Source organism: Ursus arctos, unplaced genomic scaffold (assembly GCF_023065955.2).
Source record: "Ursus arctos isolate Adak ecotype North America unplaced genomic scaffold, UrsArc2.0 scaffold_26, whole genome shotgun sequence".
In the NCBI taxonomy this organism is placed as follows: domain Eukaryota; kingdom Metazoa; phylum Chordata; class Mammalia; order Carnivora; family Ursidae; genus Ursus; species Ursus arctos.
This window is the reverse complement of record NW_026622941.1, coordinates 5,510,668-5,526,080: the sequence shown is the minus strand read 5'-3', so window position 1 is coordinate 5,526,080 and position 15,413 is coordinate 5,510,668. Positions and strand designations below refer to the sequence as shown.

General features: G+C 35.8%; 1 protein-coding gene across 4 annotated transcripts in view; it reads left to right on the top strand.

Moving 5' to 3' along the window:
- The window catches only part of CUNH12orf4 (chromosome unknown C12orf4 homolog), a 53,160-nt gene that overhangs the window by 20,160 nt on the left and 17,587 nt on the right, over nucleotides 1-15,413 (top strand). For all 4 annotated transcript variants that reach the window (XM_026502643.4, XM_026502645.4, XM_057318916.1 and 1 more), the window contains 5 exons: nucleotides 3,177-3,283; nucleotides 5,000-5,197; nucleotides 6,034-6,162; nucleotides 10,663-10,737; nucleotides 15,151-15,353. In XM_026502643.4, the coding sequence (XP_026358428.3) occupies nucleotides 3,177-3,283; nucleotides 5,000-5,197; nucleotides 6,034-6,162; nucleotides 10,663-10,737; nucleotides 15,151-15,353 (712 nt within the window). The remainder of the gene's footprint in view (nucleotides 1-3,176; nucleotides 3,284-4,999; nucleotides 5,198-6,033; nucleotides 6,163-10,662; nucleotides 10,738-15,150; nucleotides 15,354-15,413) is intronic.

Genomic DNA, 15,413 nt, shown 5'->3' with positions numbered 1-15,413 from the left:
TCTGTAATGTATAATGATGTTTCTCAAACTGCTGGTTGCAGTCTGCTAGGACCATTCTAGATTCTTTACTTTCCAGTCAGACATTTAAAAATAACAATAAAATGGACTGGAATGAAATGGAATGGAACAGAGTATGGCAGAGTAGAATAAGGAAAAAATATGACAGCACATCATGCATGAAGCTTTCTATAAATAAATGTGTATATTAAGCCAGAATGTAAAGTATATACTGTATGTTGTGGTCAGAAATGTGGCGAGTCTGGTGATGGGCATTAAGGAGGGCACATGATCTGATGAGCACTGGGTGTTAAACGCAACTAATGAATCATTGAACGCTGCATCAAAAACTAATGATGTTATGGTGATATGTTGGCTAATTGAACTTAAAAAAAAAAAAGAAATGTGGAGAGTCACTGATTTCGGGAAGCTGAGAAAGCCCCTTATTGTAAACATTATCTCTCACTTTGTTGCTGTAATTTCAGAAATTCAATCTGTAGAATCAATTCCATTGCGTACATACTGGCCTCTAGCTGATGCTGCTTTTACAAACTAAGTATCCTAGGAAAGAATTTTTTACTGTGACTTTGTCAGTTTTGCTTTTCTTTTAATAGCAGTTTCCTTGGGTAGCAGAAACTTGTTTTCAACTCAACTCCATATTGAACTACTATAAGAAGTTGATAAAAGTGGCATTTTATCTTTAGCCATTATTTTTGCTTTTTTTTTTTTTAATGTCAGGCCTATTGAAGGGTAAATTACGCAAATTAAAATTTACCTCTTTTAGGTTTACATTTTGATGAGTTTTGACAAATTTAACTGTCATGAAATCATCATTGCAATCAAGATATAGCATTTCACTTGTATACCTTTATCTCATTCCTTTCTCTTTCCGAGCTCCTGCTCTGATTTCTGTCCCTGCAGTTTTGATTTTTTTCAGAATGTCTTATAAATAGAATCAAACTGTTAGGTAGCAGTTTGTGTCTTGCTTCATAATGCTTTTATGACTTATGTTGTTTTATTTATGAATGGTTCTTTTCTTTTTATTGCTCAGTAGTATTCTAGAAATTTTATAGTTAAGATTTATATGTATAAATCGTGATGTATTATTTCATATATATTATATGTAAGTAAATCTATCTACTATAAAATAATGAAAAAAAATATATATATATATGTATAATGGTGTATAGTTTTGTTTTTCTTATAATATCTTCACTTGGCTTTGGCATCAGAGTAATGGTGGTATCATAAAATGAGTTGGTGGTCTGCTGATGAGCCTGCCAAAGGAATTGATATCTGTGATCATCAATCTGATATCATATTTTTATTGCTAGTACTTTAATTTCTTTTCTGTCTTTGCTGAGATTCCTCATGTGTCCTTGTGTGTTGTTTTGCAATAGATCTTTTAGCATATTGATCATCATTACATGAAAGTCTTTTCTTTTAGGCCCAGTATCAGTGTCATCTCTCTATCTGTATCTGTTGATTGCTGTTTCTCGATAATGCGTTGTTTCCCTTGCTTGCTTTTTAGGGTGTCTCTCTTTTTTTAAAAGATAAATGCAGGATGTTGTGTATATTAGAAGAGACTGAGGTAAATAATATTTATGTCCAGAAATGAAGAGGCCATTAATGCAAAGGTCATGCCACCCTAGTCAGTAGTTGAGCTGAGTTTGGTTTTTGTTCCTTCGGTGATACCACAGGCTTCATTTTCTACTGTAGTAAGCTGAGGCCACTTTGTATTTAGAATGGGGCTTTAGGTTCTAGAGGGTTTTTCCCTGTCATTCTGTTCCATCCTCAGCTTTCAGTGGTCTTTGCAGGCCTGTGCCACAGCATGAGGTCTCTCTCTAAGCTGTTGCTCTGCCCCTGAGGAATAGACTGTTGTTGTTTGTGACTTGATGCTAGACTCATAGTTTGGGGGTGGAAAACAGGTCTTTGGTGCCTTTGTCCAGCTTCAGTCTTGGGCAAGCCATGTATATCTAGGGCTTGGGTTTGGAGCATTTCTACCTGTGCCACTGAAGGGGCTTACTTGTCTCCTGGACTGCCTCCAGTGTTTTCTGGGGAACACCTGGTGGAGACCAATGGAAAAGAGTCTGCAAGTACATGCAAACCTCCCTTCTGGCTGAGGCTCATAGCTATTCTAAATTTACATGCTAGCCCACACTTGGCCTTTAAGAATTCATTAGAATTTTAGCAATTTCTTCTTACTTCCTTACATTACAGCAACTCATTTCTACTATGCTCTGCCAAGAATGACAACTGTGTCTCCTGTCTGCCCTTGGAGGGGTGTGTTGCACTTTAGAATTGAGTTCACATGGTTGCCATGCTACCTCAAATTTCAGAGAAGTTGGGATTTTATAGATATCTGGCTTTTTCTTGTTGTTAAAGTGGGAGCAGCAATCTCTTGTGGCTTTTCACATCCTACAATGAGGATGTTTATTTAATATAAATGTATTTTTAGGTTTAAATTTGCCATATATTCTAATGAAGTTAGTGAGACTAACAAGGCTCTTTGTAATAACCCCAAGAATGTAGTCCAAAATGACTATTATAGACTTATATCATCTTCAGCATACCATGAAATTTGAATTTACAGTTGTACAGTTGTACAGTGCCTCCATGGAAACCTTTTCAGCAAGTAAACAAGAACAGAGTAGAGCACAGAGAGAAGTCCTTGAATGGGAGGAGAATGTTGGCAGGGAAAAAAGCAGGAAAAGGTGTAAAAAAAAATGTGAATACATCAAAAAGAACTTCATCTTTTTTATTATTCCTTGTATTTGGCTTCTTAATTTTTATTTCTATCTCTTCACATATTTCTTAGTTTTGCCTAGGGCCAGCCTTGATATAGGATATATTATATTTTTTTAAATATGCCATTTTAAAGCAGTAAGTTAATCACTTCATTTAGTCATTCTCTTAGGTCACATGAGTTGATATTCTAATGACTGGAAAGAATAATATGCATTACTTAGTAAGGAAATCAAAGAACAAATAGGAGTTTAGGAACTTCTGGTGTTTATGATTCTTCCTTGTTACCATGGATTAAGGAGTCGTTTAGTAATAAATTAAGTGATACTTTCAGCTTTCATTTTGTCTCATTTCATTATAAAGCTTTCTTCCCTTAAGAAAAATTCTTGACAAATAGACAAAAAAAAGCATATGAATAATTTTATTAATTTCAGTGAGGAAATTAAAGTTCAACCAAGTCAGTTCAGAGAATCTGTAGAAGCAAATGGAAGGATTTATGAGGAGCAGAGAAAGTTGGAAGAAAGTTTTACCATTCACTTAGGTAAGTGGATTCATTTTTTGCAGGCATAATTTGTTATAACTTAGGAAGCTTTTTTTATGCTGTAAGAGAAAAATCCCTAGCATATGAGTACAATGTACCCATGCTGTTTTTAATTAGTAATTATGTCCTGCTCCCAGCAACATGCCGAAGAATAAAACTGGACCACTTTCTTACACCATACACAAAAATAAATTCAGAATGGATGAAAGACCTAAATGTGAGACAGGAAACCACCAAAATCCTAGAGTAGAACACAGGCAGAAACCTCTTTGACCTTAGCTATAGCAGCGTCTTATTAGACATGCTGCCAGAGGCAAGGGAAACAAAAGCAAAAATGAACTATTGGGACTTCGTCAAGATAAAAAGCTTCTGCACAAGAAAGGAAATAGTCAACAAAACTAAAGGGCAGCCTACGGAATGGGAGAAGGTATTTGCAAACGACCTATCTGCTAAAGGGTTAGTATCCAAAATCTTTAAAGAACTTATCAAACTCAACACCCAAAAAACAAATAATCCAGTCGAGAAATGGGCAAAAGACATGAATAGGTACTTTTCCAAAGAAGACATCCAGATGGCTAACAGACACATGAAAAGATGCTCAACCTCACTCATCATCAGGGAAATACAACTCAAAACCACAATGAGATACCACCTCACACCTGTCAGAATGGCTAAAATTAACAACACAAGAAACAACAGGTGTTGGCGAGAATACCAAGAAAGGTGAACCCTCTTGCGCTGTTGGTGGGAATGCAAACTGATGCAGCCACTCTGGAGAACAGTTTGGAGGTTCCTCAAAAAGTTAAAAATAGAACTACCGTACAATCTAGCAATTGCACTACTAGGTATTTACCCAAAGGATGCAAAAATACAGATTTGAAGAGGTACGTGCACCCCAATGTTTATAGCAGCATTATCAACAATAGCCAAACTATGGAGAGAGCCCAAACGTCCATCAGCTGATGAGTGGATAATGAAGATGTGGTATGTACATATATATACACAGATATATATATGTACATACAGCTGATGAGTGTGTGTATACACACACACGGTGGAATATTACTCAGCCATCAAAAATTGTAATCTTGCCATTTGCAACAATGTGAATGGAGCTAGAGGGTATTACACCAAGTGAAATAAGTCAGTCAGAGAAAAACAAATACCATACAATCTCAGTCATATGTGGAATTTAAGAAAGAAAACAGATGAACATATGGGAAGGGGGAAAAGTGAAAAAGGAGAGAGGGAAACAAGCCATAAGAGACTCTTAACAATAGAGAACAAACTGAGGGTTGATAGAGTGAGGGGAGTGGGAGATGGGCTAGATGGGTGATGGTGATTAAGGAGGGTAATTGTTGTGATGAGCCCTGGGTGTTGTATGTAAGTGAATTCTACACTGAATTGTATGTCACTGAATTCTACCCCAGAAACCAATATTGCATCGTATGTAAACTAACTAAAATTTAAATTAAAAAAAATTATGTCCTGCTTCTGTAGTTTGTTGGCTACACATTTTCTGTTTTAGCTAATATATTATTTTTTAAAAATAAAAAGGTTAAATCTGAAGTTATTAGGATGGGAAACTGCAAGGCCTACTTCTAATTATTTGTAGCTCAGATTTATCTGAATTATTGCCATAGAGATTTGCATCCTGTTATACTGGATTTTTGCAGCTGTCTGAGTTTCTTTCTGGGACTGTTGCCCACCCCCCAGGAGCCCAGTTGAAGACCATGCATAATTTGAGATTGCTGAGAGCAGATATGCTGGACTTCTGTAAGCACAAAAGAAATCATCGAAGTGGCGTGAAACTCCATCGACTCCAGACTGCCCTATCGCTTTATTCTACATCTCTGTGTGGCCTGGTTTTACTAGTAGATAATCGAATCAATTCATATAGTGGTATTAAAAGAGGTAAGTTAACATTACCATATTTATTTCATTAAATTTCCCCTTTTAATGCCATTCTTACAAAGAAAGGAATTATAGGAAAACAAAAAACTTAGTTAGCCCTAGTATTCTAGTAGCCAAGCAACACACATACCCAGCCATGGCTATTTTAGATTTCTTTCATATTTCAGCATGGGTAAAGTGCTTTAGGGTATTTACTTTTTCTTAAAATTCTATTATATCACAAGTAATGCTCTTACAGGATTGTTGTTTCAAGGCATAACAAGAAGAATAATAAAGATATAAATGTATTCAATTCAAAAGCAGATCCTGGCTCAGTGAATTTTAGTTCATCCATTTGTCCTTTCTTCCTAGGTTTTTTAGATAACATATTTCTTAAATGTGCTAGGTTAAATTCTATGTTCCCTTTGTACAACTCACTTTGTATGATTATTTTTAAAAATTTAAATATATATATTGAAATGTATAACTTTTTAAGGAAGCTCGAATAGAGTTTATTTCCCATCATAAGTATAAGAACTTTCTTGTATTTTTTAGCATTTGGGGGACTGGATTATGATTAAAGTAACTGTTACTTAAAGAAGGTTTGGAATTATCTGAAAATTTCCTTGTCTATTAATTGTTTACTCTTTTGAGTGATTGAGAGATTAGGCTTCTGACTCAAATGAAATCAGCTGTCCCCTAACTTATGACATTTAATAATTAATTGAAAGGGCAAGTATAAGAAATCATACTTGTGAATTTTATATTTTATTTCTGCTAGCTCTCATTGTTTATAAGTAAATACTAAACATTTGATAGTTCACCTGTAGAAGTTTATAAATGTTTTGGGTCCTTAGATTTTGCCACAGTTTGCCAAGAATGTACTGACTTCCATTTTCCCCGAATTGAAGAGCAGCTGGAAGTTGTCCAGCAGGTGGTACTTTATGCTAGAACCCAACGAAGGAGTAAGTTGAAAGAATCACATGGTCAGTAAAACTCAAATTTTTCAAAATTTCACTTTCAGTGTATTCTGTCCCTAAGCACTCTAATAGCATATGGACCATTATTAAAATACAGAAAGTTGTATTGGTGGAAAAGTGGAAGAAAGATATTAAGAACAGAATTCAAGATCTTTAGAAGCTTGAATTCTGTTCTTAATTTCCTTTTTTGCATTATTTTGTTCAATAACCTTAGCAAAAACTGTTTTTAAATTTAAATTTTGTAGGGTGCCTGGGTGGCTCAGTCGGTTAGGTGTCTGCCTTTGGCACAGGTCATGATCCCAGGGTCCTGGGATCAAGTTCCACATCGAGGTCCCTGCTAAGTGGGGAGTCTGCTTCTCTCTCTGCCTTTGCCTCTCCCTCTCTCTCTGTCTCTCATGAATAAATAAAATCTTTTAAAAAAATAAATTTAAATTCTGTAGTTGAAAATTGAAGTACTCAGTGGAAAGTTGGTGGTCTTTTGATCCAAGTTCTATATCTCTAAAGTGAACGTAATTACTACCTCAAAGGGCATTGAAGTGATAGAGTAAATGTTAGCACAAAATATACACTTTTTATATGTTCTGTCTTTGATCCCTCTTAGGTAGCAGGAAATCAATTACAAGACTTGTTTTTGATTGTTCATTTGAAAAATTACTATGTCCAGAACTATGTCCTGTTTTTTTTCGTATTTATCCACAATATAAACATCCTTTCTAACTATTTGAGAAATTTGCTGAAAAATTCTTTTTAAAGCTGTGGAAAATGTTCATGGCATCTCTCTGTAGAAGATTTCTATTTATTCATAGACTTAAGGGAAGATATGGGTAAAGGAAAGAACTTTGGCCCAAATTACAGAGTAATTCTATTTTTTAATTGAAAAATATAAGTTTAAAAAGTAGTTTCTTTATAAGTTAAAATGGCACCATAAGTTTGTTTAGTTAACAGCTAAATATAAGGGTAATATCCATTCAAGAATATGTGTAAGCTGTGAGTTTCTTATTTTTCAGGCATTTCATATTGTATCGCAGCCATAAAATAACAGTACATGTTCTTATTTGGCTTTAATGCATACTCAGCATTTTAATTTTTTTAGTAAAAACTTGATGTCTTGCCCCAAAAATAAAATATGGAAAGTTTTTAAAGTGTGTCTGGTCAAACTTTTAAATCTGCTTCTGGTACTTGGATGTCTTTTTTGTTGGTTTGTTTTACAACTGCAGTGTTTAAAGGAAACCATTATGGTACTTTTGGTTCATATGTTTTGTGTTTTGTAGTAAGCAAAGAGCTATTGTTTTATCTTAGCTTGCTGTCTTTGTTCTCCCAATATAAATTGTAGAATTTCTCCCTTTCTCCTGATGCTAGAAGGTAGCTCTCTAGACTTACTTGATTAGCATTCACTATGGTTTCCATATTTATTCAATAGACTTTCAAAAACTTGTTTTATTTTTTAATCATTTCCTAAATAGGTAAAAGAATCTCAAGATTCACAATTAAGACTGTACAAAAGGGCATACAGTGAAGGTCTTCCTAATTGTCCACCAGCCATTCAGTTCCCACCCCAGAGGCAGCCAAGGCTGCCTTGTACCTTCCAGACTTAAGTTTATGTATGTATCTGTGCGTGTATGTGTGTGCATGTATTTATTTTTCCTTTTTACACAAGTGGCATCTTCCTCTGCACACTTTTCCATACTTTGCTTTTTTTACTGAATATTTATCTTGGCCATCATATCATATCCGTGCATAAAAAGCATCTTTATTACCTTTCCACTGCCACATAGTAGTCCGTTGCAAGGCATCCTGTTATTATTCAGTTCCATGTGAGGCATTTAATCTGTCCCAACATTTTTGCTAGTATAAGTAGTAATGCATGAGTCACCTAATGCATACATCATTGTGCATGTGTGAGCATATCTCTAAGAATAGACACCTAAAGAGAAATTACTAGGTTCAAGGGTACATACACTGGTAATTTTGATAGTGTTAGCATTGCTCTCCATAGCGGCACCACTACTTTATATTCCCACTCTGCGGAACTGTGGCTTTGCTGTGGCACTGTGTCATATATGACAGAGCCAGGCTGTGTCAGGAAATCATACAGAAATATATCCTAACAAAGGACCTTTCAGAAAATTCCAGTGTGTCCTCTTATTCTTCTACCATCTTCTTCCTCCATCTCATTCAAACTAGCAGTGATGTAATCAGAAACATCTTAATAGTATTCTTAGTAGTGACTAAAAGCATGAAGATTGAGATCATGACAGGTGTGGGAGAAGGAGGAGGATTCTAAGTATATTTATGAGAGATCGAAAGTGTGCAGCAAATGACAGGAAGTTTTCAAACCACATACGGTTAAGGCAATGTGTGTAAATCATGGTATTATTTTGTTCTTGTTCAAGCAACTATTTTGTGGTTTAAGTGAGTCAGTGAAACAAGCAGGTCTATAAAAGACAACTTTCTGAAAGGAACCCACATGTTGTCATAGAAGAGTTCTGTGAAAATACTTTCTCTGTCTTTTCCTCTTCTGTGCACACCCACGTGTTTGTTCTACACGTTTACATCCTGATACTCAAGTACCTATTTATTCTAAGGCATTCCATTGTTTTTCTTACTGTGTTTATTATATTAGAATCTTTATATTTCTACAGTCCACGATAACAAGCCAAAACCAATTTTGTTTTCTGTGTACATGTTATATACATTTTTTAAAAAAATGAGAATAGTCATTTTCTTTTTTTATATAATTTTTATTTTGTTATATTAGTCACCATACAGTACATCCCCAGTTTTTGATGCAGTGTTCCATGATTCATTATTTGCATGTAACACCCAGTGCACCATGCAATATGTGCCCTCCTTAATACCCATCACTGGCCTATCCCAATTCCCCACCCCCTCTGAAGCCCTCAGTTTGTTTCCCAGAGTCCACAGTCATTTTCTCAATATTACAAGGTATTACCATTAAAACATGGAGAGGGGATGGACCATGAACTGTTCTCTCTTATTCACTTAGTAGGGATTCTGTTTATTCATACCCCATGCGAACAAAAGAGTCCTTATTATTTCTTTTGTTTTCTGTGCCTTGATCGGACATTTATTCAAAGCCTATCAGTCGCATGGCTCTGTGTGAGAGACAGACTATTACATTAAATATAGATTCTGGCAACACAGAGCCTCCTCTCTCTACCTCTCTCTCCCTCTATTGATAAAATATATGCATTTACAAGGTACAATGATATAATCAATTATTCAAAGTAGTCACTAAGTAAAAATATTAAGTTACTTTCATTCAGAACATTTTTGAAAACATAATTGCCCTTGATATTTTCAGTTTACTCATTTGAAGTTCTGTTTTCAAGTGATACTCTGATGCTGACATCCATTCCAAATAGTTTTGTATTTAATTCAAATACATATACACCCTCTTAAAGATAGCTGCTTTGAATGCTAATATTTATTCTGCATTTTTGAGTTTTGGTAAAAGATACATCTGAATCTTATTAGAAATCTCTTAAAGGGGCGCCTGGGTAGCGCAGTCGTTAAGCGTCTGCCTTCAGCTCAGGGCGTGATCCCGGCGTTCCGGGATTGAGTCCCACATCGGGCTCCTCCGCTGGGAGCCTGCTTCTTCCTCTCCCACTCCCCCTGCTTGTGTTCCCTCTCTCACTGGCTGTCTCTGTGTCAAATAAATAAATAAAATCTTTAAAAAAAAAAAAAAAAAAAAAAAAAAAAGAAATCTCTTAAAAATACATGTATGTATGTAAAATAATTTGTGTGCAAGTATAATAATGTATGGTCAATTGTGATTAATCTTATTTTACCAATATTTATCCTTCTAAATAATACCATGCCTTCCAGAAAGAAAGAACAGCTATTGAATATCTAAAACAAAAAGTACCCATTTGAAACAAAGTTTCACGTATCTGTTTGAAGTAAATTGTATATGGTGTCAGATAAGAAGCAACAGATTTCAGAATGGGCTGAATATCAAGTGATTCCTGGTACTACTAACCATTTGCTTGTAGTCCTGAGCAAGTTATATCAGCAACAGTGACTCAGAATCTAAAAATAAAGATGGCCACATTACAACTATCTAACGAAGTTGTTTTATGTGTAGTTCATTTAGTGCCCTGAACCTCCCAGATGAAAAGTAGTGTACTGGCAAGTCCAATGTGGTTAAGCCCATAGGGTTTGGAATCAGGATATGTGAGTTCAAGACCGGGTTCAGCCACTTACTGTGCATCCTTGGTTAAGTTACTTCACTTATGTAACCCTCTGCTCCCTCATATATACAATGAAGATAGTAACAGTACCTACCTCATGAGGTTGTGTTTTAGGGGGTTTGTGAGAATTAACTGAGATTATGCATGTAAAACATGTATCAGAATGCCTAGTGCCTAGCCATCCTTAGTAAATTTTTTGCTGTTATTGTGATTGTTTGGGGAGCAGTAGAGTTAATGTGTTCTCATATGTTGTTATGTACATACATAACATGTTGTATTATCTCATGAATAGATTCTGGAAACCGAAATGGAGGAAGTGACGATAAGGCTAAAAATGCTGACAGAAACTATTTAAATATTTTACCTGGTAAGTAGTATTTTATTTGAAATTACGGTTTTCTTAAAATCACATCCATGGTGACCATAGATTTGTAATAGAAGTTCTTATGATGTACATTATAAGAAGTTTGTCAATATATCACTTTGAAACATTGTATCTACAGAATACACTTTCACAGATGTTCTGCAATTTAAATTTTTATTCTTATACTAGTACTGACTTTCTAGATCCATACATGAAAAATTGTTCAGACAATTGCATAAATTTGATCATATTTGCAATTTTAAATTTCTTCTGTTATACATTCTTTCTTAATTTCTTAAATGAAGCAAGAAATTCTTTTTATTCTGAAATACAAACAGTACTAGAGATGGAAACAGTTGAACTTGTAGAAAGAATATGGGTCATAATAATCTAGAATCTTTCTTATTTTCACCTCTCCATAAATGTTCCTGTTTCCCATTTCTTTAATTTCCTTTGTTATTTTCAGATAGATTATTTATCAACTGGAAGTTCAGGCTCTTGATCCTCTTCCAGATTGAATTCACCCTGGTGATCCTGAGTAGTGTTCGGATGACACGGTGTAGCAAGGAAGGTGTACACAAGCATAAATTCTTTTAAGCTAACTAATAAAGTTTGCCTTTTCCTAAATAGCTGGGTTGTTTCCTCACTGTTTCTACCCCAGATTTTCTACATGTAGGTCACATTCCATTTAACGTAAGCAAATAGCATATCTCTTTCTGGTATTCATCTTGTCGGTCCCAGTCAGTTAGCTTGTGGTCATCGGCTTCCGAACTCCCTCCCACCTTCAGAGATCCTACCTTCGTGGGTAATGTTAGAGGCAGGATTGCATCACCACATGCTGTTTCCTCCACTTTGTGGAACAGGAAACTGGCCTCCTCTCTATCTAAAAATACCTTCATTGAGACAGGATTTATTGTATTTCTCTGCACAGATCCATAATTTAAATCATCCATATTTTGTGGCTTTCTTAAAATGTGCCAATCTCATTACTTATTCCGGAGGTACTGATGTGTGGGTTTTTTTCAACTTACCTCTCTCTTGCTATATTTATTTCCTTCCTTGCTCCTTTTTGGGAAAAGCCTATAGGTTAGTATCTCATTATTACCAACAAATCAGGAGGATATGTCATAGTCTACGTCAGGAAAGGAGTATCGAACTATTGGGTTAGATACGCTGACAGCATCTGAATTTCCACTTGTTAAAGGATGCCAACAGCCAGAAAGTTTACCAGAGATGAAGAAAGATCCAAATCACAAATGCTTTTAAGTTTTCAAGTTGCAAAAGAAAACAGTTTTATTTATATATATATATTATTTATATATATATATATATATATATTTTTTTTTTTTTTAAGATTTTATTTATTTGACAGAGAGAGACAGCCAGCGAGAGAGGGAACACAAGCAGGGGGAGTGGGAGAGGAAGAAGCAGGCTCCCAGTGGAAGAGCCTGACGTGGGGCTCAATCCCAGAACGCTGGGATCATGCCCTGAGCCGAAGGCAGACGCTTAACGACTGCACCACCCAGGCGCCCCATTTATATATTTTTTACCAGTAGGTTTGCTCTATCATTATCTAAGTGTTTATGGTTTATATCATCTAATTCTCACAACTTTGTAAGGAAAGCAATTAGGCATTATTTTTCCCATTTCTTACACGAAGTACAGAGCATCTATAAATCAAAATGATTTGCCCAGGATCACTCAGCCAAGAAGTGCTTAAAGACCAGATTTTCTCAATACCCAATCTAGACATTTTTCTGCTATATCATATTATTTTGATGACCACTGCCAGCTCTATGACCCCCATTTCACTACTGGGTAAAATGAGGCCAAGAGACAAGTCATGTAAGGTCAAACAAAGCAGTGCCAATTTGGGGATTAGGAGCACCTGACTCGTTCACTAAGTCATCTGCCTCACCCCTGGACCATAGCCCATATTTAATGCTGCCACTCCCTTCATCTAAATGATCAGTTGGAGTTGAGGAAGTAATGCACTTCATTGAGCCCAGAATGATATTGTCTGATACAGTCTGCCAGGTTTCTGATAGGCAGTCTGCATCTTTTATTGCCTTCCAGGGAAATTGTAACTATACTCTTCCACCAGACAATTTTCCTTTTTGTTTGTTTGTTTGTTTTTGTCTAGTTTATTTTGATGTCTCTGTAACTATAATTTCTTTTTCTGCTTATCTAGTCTTTTATCTTAAGTTAAAAAAAAAAAAAAAGCCTTTGCATGGGGCCTGTCAATGGTATCCATGGGTACAGCTTACAAACACTGGTAGCTACAAATGAGTAAACATTGTGCTAATATACATCAAGTACTTTTAAGCATACTATGTGTTTATAAGTCAATATAAGTAAAATCCTAAGATAATGACTTTGAAGCAAGGGGAGGCAGAATTTGTGAGGGCAGGGGTTAGTGATGGAAGTGTAGTTCTTAGAAGAGCAAAGCTTTCCTAGAATTTTCATATCAGCCTTTCCAGGGAGGCATGTGTGTTTGTAAAAACATATTCTTCATAAGCTTGTATATTTTACATATTTATATTGAAAGAAATTGTAGAATATAAAGGCCAATGGCTAGTGTGGCTACATAGAATATGGAGTGATTCTAGGAAGCCTGGATTTTAAGACTTGTCTATAAACATTTGTTCATCCAGTCATTCAACAAATATTTATTAAGTACTTTCTATGCACCAGGCACTGATCTGTGTGCTGGAGATAGAATATTAAACAAGATAGACAAAATCCCCAATGTTTATAGCAGCAATGTCCACAATAGCCAAACTATGGAAAGAACCCAGATGTCCATTGACAGATGAATGGATAAAAAAAGAGGTGATATGGGTGTCACACACACACATACACACACAATGGAATATTACTCAGCCATCAAAAAGAATGAAATCTTGCCATTTGCAATGACATGGATGGAACTAGAGGGTATTATGCTAAGTGAAATAAGTCAGTCAGAGAAAGACAAATGCCATATGACTTCACTCGTATGTGGAATTTAAGAAACAAAACAGATGAACATAGGGAAAGGGAGGGAAAAATAAGATAAGAGGAGAACAGGGAGGCAAACCATAAGAGTGTCTTAACTGTAGGGAACAAACTGAGGATTGCTGGAAGGGAGGTGGATGGGGATTGAGGTAACTGGGTGATGGGCATTGAAGGAGGGCACTTGAAGTAATGAACACTGGGTGTTGTATGCATCTGATGAATCACTGAATTCTACCTCTGGAACTACTAATACAGTACATATTAATTAAATTGAATTTAAATTAAAAAAATTTTTTTAAATAAAATTATCTCGAACAAAGAATTTCAGTGCTGAGAAGAAAATAAAACAGAACAATGTGGAGAAGAATAAGTGAGGGCTGTCCTATATCAGATGGGATACTCAAGGAAGAGCTCTCTGAGGAGGTGACTTTTGATCTGAGACATCACTGGTGAAAAGAAGTCAGCCATATAAGAATCTTGGGGAAAAACTTGGACAAGGCAGCCCTGATTTGGGAAACAAGCTCTACATGTTTGAAGAACTTTACAAAAGTCTGGGTGGCTGGGACAGAGGAGAGCTTGAGACAAGAGGACAGACTGATAGACAGTATTCAGGTCAGGTCATACAGGCCGTGGGAACCACAGTAAAGAGTTTGGATTATTTTCTGAATGAAGTGTGAGCCTGGTGGACAATGTTAAATAGCAGAGTGATATAATCTGATTTATATTAAAATTGTTTGGGTTGCAAATGTGGTAATGGTTTGTAGGTAGCCAAGACTGGGAGCAGAGAGATTAATTAAGAGGCTTTGACAAAAACCTAGGTGAGAGATGATGGTAGCTTAAACTAGGGTAAGAAGCATGAGCTGGATAATAGCAATGAAGATGGAGTATCTCAGATTTGAGATATTTGTTGGAGATATTACTGAAAGTAGTTGATGGTGAATTGTCTTGCATTAGGGAAGAGATACTAAGATAAAGTATTTAAGGGCAACTTCTGTGTTTCTGTTGTGTGCCATTAACTAACTGAAGGGAGATTAGATCCATTAATTGAGATGGAGAATGCTGATTTAGGGTGTGGGGAAGAGAGGGACCTGTTTTTACATGCTCACTTTGAGTTAAGTAGGACACTTTTAACATTTACATCAAAATAGGGATAAGTACTCATTTGATGTACTTACTACTTGGTGGTCACTTCATACCAATTTCTGAACCTAATGCAAAATTGGCAGTTGTCTCTTTTTTTCATCACCTTTCCAAGAATTAAGGAGCAGTGGCTGTATTTGCTTCCTGAGCCCAATATAGGTTCCTGATACACCTCTCCTTGTTCAGCTCATTGACTGCCCTAATTATAGTTACTTATAAAGCCTACTGATGAATGTGATTTATTCATTTGAAAATCATGATTGTATTTGGTGTTCACAGGAGAATTTTACATTACACGGCATTCTAATCTCTCAGAAATACATGTTGCTTTCCACCTTTGTGTGGATGACAATGTGAAATCGGGAAACATCACTGCTCGAGATCCTGCCATTATGGGACTCCGAAATATACTCAAAGTTTGCTGTACCCATGACATCACAACAATAAGCATACCTCTCTTGCTGGTGCATGATATGTCAGAGGTAAGCAGATACAAGAATACCATATTTTATAAATATGTTAACCATCAATATTGTGTAATA